At 43.5% G+C, this 8,258-nt stretch overlaps 1 protein-coding gene across 1 annotated transcript; it reads left to right on the top strand.

The window, feature by feature from the left end:
- The first annotated feature begins 734 nt into the window (after positions 1-734).
- Positions 735-7,543, top strand: LOC130854519 (U1 small nuclear ribonucleoprotein C-like). Its single transcript, XM_057737431.1, has 4 exons — positions 735-765; positions 1,237-1,330; positions 3,831-3,996; positions 7,196-7,543. Exons 2-4 carry the CDS (start codon positions 1,251-1,253, stop codon positions 7,541-7,543), a joined length of 594 nt encoding a protein of 197 aa, XP_057593414.1. The 5' UTR covers positions 735-765; positions 1,237-1,250.
- The last annotated feature ends 715 nt before the right edge of the window (positions 7,544-8,258 follow it).

Here is an 8,258-nt window from a genome sequence, read left to right as displayed (position 1 = left end):
TCTCAGCACAGGGAGCCCGGCAAGGCCTTTAATGAACAAGAACGTTCTTGTCCTAGTGTCTGAACTGCGACGATGTGGAGCCCTCCACTGCCGACAAAATCCTCAGCCAAGTCTCCCCACCATCACATTGTATCGGTTGGTTTATAGTAGAAATCAAGGAAGGGGCTGACTTCATATTTGGGTCCATCCAGGGGAATTTTAAATCCATCGATCAATGAAACAGATTCAGCTGAAGTGGGAACCTGGGCCAGAGAGGTAAGGCTCACCTGGAAAATGTGAGATGCTCGGGGAGGGCTTTGGACGTCCCTCGATCCTGCAGTGGAGGTCCAAGGTGTTCTCATCTACATCTCAGGGTCCTGGGGCCCCGCTGACGTGGGTTGGCATCAAGAAAGCGCGCAGGACCTATTATACAGGAGGAGATCAGCACCTTGTAACTCTGATATTTGGGAAGCTGGAGGAGGTTGAGGAACGGGTTATACTGGTACCCCCTGCCTTCTCAATTGCTTTTTCCGTGGTGCACAACCCTTCCCTGCGGCTCAAGCATCCAGGAGACAAGTGAGGCCCTATTTGGTTTGTGGTGCTCCCGTCACCATTGCTAAGCGTTTGTCCCTTTCAGAATCTGAGCGAGATGCTCCTGGCAGTTGCCAACCCAGGCAGTGGTTGCTGAAGAAGCTCTAATGAGAAGCCGACAGATGAACCCCCTCTGCCCTGCTCTGCCGCCAGCAAGCCCGCCGTTTCCCCACACTGTCCTCCCCGCGCTGTTTTGTAAGTTTTCCTCCTAATCTCAGCTTCATTCCTCTTTCCCATTCTCTGAATGTTAAAGTCACGACCTTTGCGGTTTATGGGCCACCAGAGACTGAACTAAATGTGTTAGCTCTAAGTCCAAACAAGTAATAGCCGCCCAATTAAATTAATAATCCGTATTGTTACAATGTTCAACCACGGCTGTTTCCTCAGCGGTCTGTTTAAATCACAGCCAAGGCCTGACCTATTAAAATGAATAACTGGAATTATGAGAAACACCATTTAATAAACACAGCGAGGAACTCAGCACAATTGGGCATGAAATATTTATTACCACTTGAAGCGGAGGGCTGTTTGGGACTTTAAGGTGGGATTAATGAATGCATTTTAATTTCTAACTCACAAGGTGGGAGGTGGGGCTGGAACCAGAACCAAAGGCCCTTTGGAAGTTTCTTGGAAAATCAGCTCACGTTATGTTATCACATTGTGCAGGTCTATTTGTTTATATGAGGGCCTCCACCAATGCTGTAAGAGCAGGAATGTGGCCATTCGATCATTGGCTTCTCGGCGGTCTAGTATTTGCTCAGTAAGTATTTCCTGGATGGATGGATAGACTGATCAATGGATGGATGGATGGATGGATGGATGGATGGATGGACGGACGGACGGACGGACTGATGGGTGGTTGGGTGGCTGAATGGATGCATGGATGGATGCGTGGATGGGTAGGAGGATGGATGGATGGATGAGTGGATGGACTGATGACAGATGAAACATTTTGACACCTTAGTATGTACACTTCAATGATACAGGAAAGATAAAACCCTTAGCACAATGCATGACATAGTCTAAATTCTCAGTAAATGCTAACTGTCATTGTAGTTAGGAGAGCAACGTCTGGTTAATTTACTAGAAAATCAGTGTTCACCTTTGGCAATTCCTCAGGAGCCCCAGAGCTGCCCCAGCACCCAGCTTGCACTCTGACTGCCCCATTTATCTTTAGGTGTGCTTGAGAGCCTGTTTTGCATTACATATGTTTGTTTGACTATTTTTGGCTTTTCTTGGAAAGAATTGCTGCTTTCCCTGTTTTCCCAAAGCTTAGTGTCTTATCCCTGCATTCACCCCAACATGTCCCTGTTTTCCCAGGTATGACTCTATTTCACAGGGTCTGTTCCTTTTTCCCAAATGTCAGCTTTCAAGCTTTGATCACGGGTTTAGAAAATGTTGTTGCTGTAATGATAACGCTTAGCAAGCCAGGTAAGTGGGGAGGTTATCAGGGATCTATGAACAAGACAACTGGGTCTTCCCTATAGGGGAGCCCCAAATGGGAAAAGTTCCCACCAGAATTTTCTTTTCAGAGAAAGCAGAAAGCAGGCAGATCACACTGTATGCCGATGGGACACATGTGACATTGTGAGGACTGGGGGAGAGGGGGTGACACAGGAAGGCCTAGCTTCAGTTTCCCCTTTAAGAGCCAGGGAGCATCTCCTGGAGATCACAAAAATGCCCTCAGGTCCAGTCACCGTATCCCCAGGTCTAAAATTAAATGTATTAATAAAAGCAAAATAGGCAAAAGGGTAATCTCATCTTGAATAGGTTGAATCTTGAGACAAAGTACAATGAGAGGAATGAGCTTTGTAAATGAGGGTAGATCTCTTTGGGGACAATGTTGAGTATCTTTTCTCAAAGAAAAGGGGGTGGGGATCTTCCCACCTCCCCACTACATTCAAAACCCAAGAATGGTCCCAAATAGAAGTGTCATAAGTGGTCAATATAGTCTCATGTATGTGGCATGGGAAGCTTGCCTGACCCCAAGTGACCTTCAAGAGATTGAGGCTTCAAAGAGGTCTGTCTGTCTGCACTCTGCAGATCTCATGTTGTCAATGTCACTGTCTGCTACTTTGGTCCCTTAATCCTTAAGGATGCTTGCAGGGTGATGGATAGCATGGCTGTGCAGGGGTCCTGTTTTCTTGTATGTTGGAGGGGACTTCTGTCAAACTAGGTAGAGATGCTTCTTTATCACGGACCCCTCCCCTACCAGACTGTGAGTTCCTGCAGAGTAAGACTGTATCTTATTCATCTCTGTATGCCCCACCATGACTTGCTCAGTAGATAACATCTTCCTGGTTCTCAGCGGAAGTTCATGGATAACAAAAGCCACCAATTATAGAGTCCCTATAGTATCCAAGCCCTGTGCTGAATTCTTTGCACGTGCCCTGTGTGTGATAGTCCTAGCCACACGATGACTCACTAGTACGATGTCCTATTTTATCGATGAGGACATTGAGACATAAAGAAGCTGGGCCCTTGTCCAGGATCACTTAGATAACATAAAGCAGCACTGGAATTTGAACTTTGTTTGTATAATTTCAGAGCCTTTGCTTTCATTGCCATGCTTTCATTCTGTGTCCAAGGGTTGAATGCACATGCCACTTAACCCAGCTACAGAAAGAGGCTGTGTATGAGCAAGACTGAGAGGCTGAGGTTGAATGAGAGGAGGTGGGGAGATTCTTTTGGATGGACTTGCCTCTCTCATGGTTTTCTCTGGTGTAGAAGATGCCCCGATTTGGTGCATATCTCCTACCCAAGGCATTGCTTCATTTCCCCTGTCCTCTGGGCTTGCTGAGCACATTTCTAACCAGCAGCTAATACCCACCCCACGCCACCCCCACCCCCACCCCCACCCCCAACAACAGCAAAAATCTCTTAATGTTTCCGTGAGGGATGATGGGAAGGCCTGCAGTAAAAGGCAAGAAATGGGATTCTTGGCCTGGCTCTGCACTGTGAACTTGGATAACCTTTTGGTCCAGTCTACCTGAGTACCCTGGGAAAGCTGGATTAGCTGGTCCTCCTCTCCCTTCAGACTCCATAATTCCTCAACTTTAACCATCAGATTAAAACCATCTTTCTAGACAATCTGGATTGTTCAAGATAGTGACTGAGGGACTTCCCTGGTGGTCCAGTTGTTAAGACTCCTTCTTCTAATACAGGGGACACGGGTTTGATCCTGGTCAGGGAACTAGATCCCACATGCCGCAACTAAGACCCAGCACAGCCAAATAAATAAATAAATATTTTTAAAACAGGTGGAACGGAGTTGCCAACGGGCTGCAGAACAACATGCCTAAGTTTTATTGTGAATACTGCAATGCATACCTCACCCGTGACTCCCCATCTGTGAGAAAGACACACTGCAGTGGTCGGAAACACAAAGAGAATGTGAAAGACTACTATCAGAAATGGATGGAACGGGTTTCCCTGGTGGCATGGTGGTTAAGAACCCGCCTGCCAATGCAGGGGACACGGGTTAGAGCCCTGGTCCAGAAAGATCCCATATGCCGTGCAGCAACTAAGCCTGTGTACCACAACTACTGAGCCTGCACTCTAGAGCCCGTGAGCCACAACTACTGAACCCATGCTCCGCAACTACTGAAGCCCACGCGCCTAGGGCCAGTGCTCCGCAACAAAGGAAGCCACCGCAATAATAAGCCCGCACAAAGCCCAGGGCCAGATGGCTTCACAGGCGAATTCTATCAAACATTTAGAGAAGAGCTGACACCTATCCTTCTCAAACTCTTCCAAAATATAGCAGAAGGAGGAACACTCCCAAACTCACTCTACGAGGCCACCATCACCCTGATACCAAAACCAGGCAAAGATGTCACAAAAAAAGAAAATTACAGGCCAATATCACTGATGAATATAGATGCAAAAATCCTCAACAAAATACTAGCTAACAGAATCCAACAGCACATTAAAAAAATCATACACCATGATCAAGTGGGGTTTATCCCTGGGATGCAAGGATTCTTCAATATACGCAAATCAATCAACGTGATACATCATAACAACCACTTGAAGGATAAAAACCATATGATCATCTCAATAGATGCAGAAAAAGCTTTTGACAAAATTCAACATCCATTTATGATAAAAAACCTTCCAGAAAATGGACATAGAAGGAAATAACCTCAACATAATAAAAGCCATATATGAGAAACCAAAAGCCAACATCGTTCTAAATGGGCAAAAACTGAAAGAATTCCCTCTAAGAACAGGAACAAGACAAGGGTGTCCACTCTCACCAGTATTATTCAACATAGTTTTGGAATTTTTAGCCACAGCAATCAGAGAAGAAAATGAAATAAAAGGAATCCAAATTGGAAAAGAAGAAGTAAAATTGTCACTCTTTGCAGATGACATGATATTATACATAGAAAACCCTAAAGATTCTACCAGAAAACTGCTAGCACTAATTGATGAATTTAGTAAAGTAGCAGGATACAAAATTAATGCACAGAAATCTCTTGCATTCCTATACACTAACAATGAAAAAGCAGAAAGAGAAATTAAGGAAACTCTTCCATTTACCATTGCAACAAAAAGAATAAAATACCTAGGAATAAACCTGCCTAAGGAGGCAAAAGACCTGTACTCAGAAAACTATAAGACTCTGATGAAAGAAATCAAAGATGATACAAACAGATGGAGGGACATACCATGTTCTTGGATTGGAAGAATCAACATTGTGAAAATGACTGTACTACCCAAAGCAACTTACAGATTCAATGCAATCCCTATCAAATTACCAACGGCATTTTTCACAGAACTAGAACAAGAAATCTTACGATTTTTGTGGAATGCAAAAGACCCCGAGTAGCCAAAGCAATCTTGAGAAGGAATGATGGAGCTCGAGGAATCAGGCTCCCAGACTTCAAACTATACTACAAGGCCACAGTGATCAAGACAGTATGGTACTGGCACAAAAATAGAAAGGAAGATCAATGGAACAGAATAGAGAACTCAGAGGTAAACCCAAGCACATATGGGCACCTTATCTTTGACAAAGGAGGCAAGAATATACAATGGAAAAAAGCCTCTTCAATAAGTGGTGCTGGGACAATTGGACAGCAACATGGAAAAGAATGAAATTAGAACACTTCCTAACACCATACACAAAAATAAACTCCAAATGGATTAAAGACCTAAATGTAAGTCCAGACACTATAAAACTCCTAGAGGAAAACATAGGCAGAACACTCTATGACATACATCAAAGCAAGATCCTTTTTGACCCACCTCCAAAATAATGGAAATAAAATCAAGAATAAACAAATGGGACCTCATGAAACTTAAAAGCTTGTGCACAGCGAAAGAAACCATAAACAAGACAAGAAGGCAACCCTCAGAATGGGAGAAAATACTTGCCAACAAAGCAATGGACAAAGGATTAATCTCCAAAATATACAAGCAGCTCATGCAACTTAATACCAAAAAAGCAAATAACCCAATCCACAAATGGACAGAAGACCTAAATAGACATTTCTCCAAAGAAGACATGCAGATGGCCAACAAACACATGAAAAGATGCTCAACATCACTAATCATTAGAGAAATGCAAGTCAAAGCCACAATGAGGTATCACCTCACAGCGGTCAGAATGGCCATCATCAAAAATTCTGGAAACAATAAATGTTGGAGAGGGTGTGGAGAAAAGGGAACCCTCCTGCACTGTTGGTGGGAATGTAAGCTGGTACAGCCACTATGGAAAACAGTTTGGAGGTTCCTTAAAAAACTACAAATAGAACTACCATATGATCCAGTAATCCCACTACTGGGCATATACCCAGAGAAAACCATAATCCCAAAAGAAACATGTACCATAATGTTTATTGCAACACTATTTACAATAGCCAGGACATGAAAGCAACCGAAATGCCCATCAACAAATGAATGGATAAAGAAGATGTGGCATATATATAGAATGGAATATTCCTCAGCTATAAAAAGGGATGAGATGGAGCTATATGTAATGAGGTGGATAGACCTAGAGTCTGTCATACAGAGTGAAGTGAGCCAGAAAGAGAAAAACAAATATTGTATGCTAACTCATACATATGGAATTAAAAAAAAAAAAAGTACTGATGAACCCAGTGACAGGACAAGAATAAGGATGCAGATGCAGAGAATGGACTGGAGGACATGGGGTTGGGGGGGTGGGGGGTGAAGGGGAAGCTGAGACGAAGTGAAAGAGTAGCATAGACAAAAATACACTACCAACTGTAAAATAGATAGCTAGTGGGAAGTTGCTGTATAACAAAGGGAGATCAACTCGATGATGGGTGATGCCTTAGAGGACCGGGATGGGGAGGGTGGGGGCGAGTTGTGGGAGGAAGCGGATATGGGGATATGTGTATAAATACAGCTGATTCACTTTGGTGTACCTCATAAGCTGATACAAGAGTGTAAAGCAATTATATTCCAATAAAAAGCTTAAGAAAATAAAAGTCTGTTATAAGTTAAAAAAAAAAAAAAGCTTGCACTCTGCAACGAAGAGTAGCCCCTGCTCTCCACAGCTACAGAAAGCCTATGCACAGCAACAAAGACCCAAAGCAGCCAATAAATAAAAAGTAAATAAATGTATAAAAAAAAAAGGAAATGGGTGCAAGAGCAGGCTCAGAGTCTGACTGACAGAACCACCGCTGCATTTCAACAAGGAAAGATACCTCCAACTCCATTCTCTGCTCCTCCTCCTGCAGGGGCAACGATCCCACCTCCCTCCCAGTCTCCTGGTCCTCCTCGCCCTGAGATGATGCCAGCACCCCACATGCGGGGCCCTCCCGTGATGCCAGTGATGGGCCCTCCTCCTCCTGGGAGGATGCCAGTGGGACCTGCTCCTGCAATGAGGCTGCCTATGGGAGGCCACTTGCCAATGATGCCTGGGCCCCCAGTGATGAGACCTCCTGCCTGTCCCATGATGGTGCCCACCTGGCCGGGAATGACTCAACCAGACAGATAAGGAGATTGGGGAGCCTCTTTATATCAGTTTTATATGACTTGTTTTACTTCACCAGGAGATCAGGGTGCTGTGACTCAGGATGTTTTCTAACAGGATGACAAGGAAGGCTTGCTCCCCCGTCCTATCAAAGAGAGAGTAGTTTTGGAGGGGAGTAGTGGGACAAAAAAAAGCAATTTTCATTTATATTGTGAAATGTGAAAATAAAATTGTCAACTATTTTAGTTAAAAAAATTTTTTAAACCCCAAAACACTTTAAAAAAAAAAAGTAAAACTACCAAAAAATTTCTCTCCAACAGACATAAGACCAACCAGAACTGGCCAAAGGTGGGGAAATTGAGCATAAAAGTAATAATAACTGTATTGAATCAAAACACATCATATGTATTCAAATCTATGCCTTTGTAAACTCTTAGAGATAATTTTTGGAAGTGGCCAAGAAACGAATTCACTTTCCCGAAACTGGCAAATTAAGAAAGGATCACGTATTTACCTGCCTTTCCAGCAGGAGCTATATTTCAGTATAACTAAATAGCTGATATAAGAAAGTTCTTTTTTATAGAAGATTTTCAGCTAACCAATGCAAAAGAATGACAGAATTAAAATATGACCTTTTACAACCCGTAATGAAATAATGGATCCAGGCAGTGGCCAGCAATGGCTCCTAAGATCATTCCGTGAAAAGCTAATGGGGAACTTCACAGTGAATAGATTCGGC

This window comes from Hippopotamus amphibius, chromosome 5, assembly GCF_030028045.1.
Source record: "Hippopotamus amphibius kiboko isolate mHipAmp2 chromosome 5, mHipAmp2.hap2, whole genome shotgun sequence".
Taxonomy (NCBI): Eukaryota; Metazoa; Chordata; class Mammalia; order Artiodactyla; family Hippopotamidae; genus Hippopotamus; species Hippopotamus amphibius.
The sequence above is the reverse complement of the archived record's forward strand: the minus strand, read 5'-3'. Positions and strand labels throughout refer to the sequence as shown.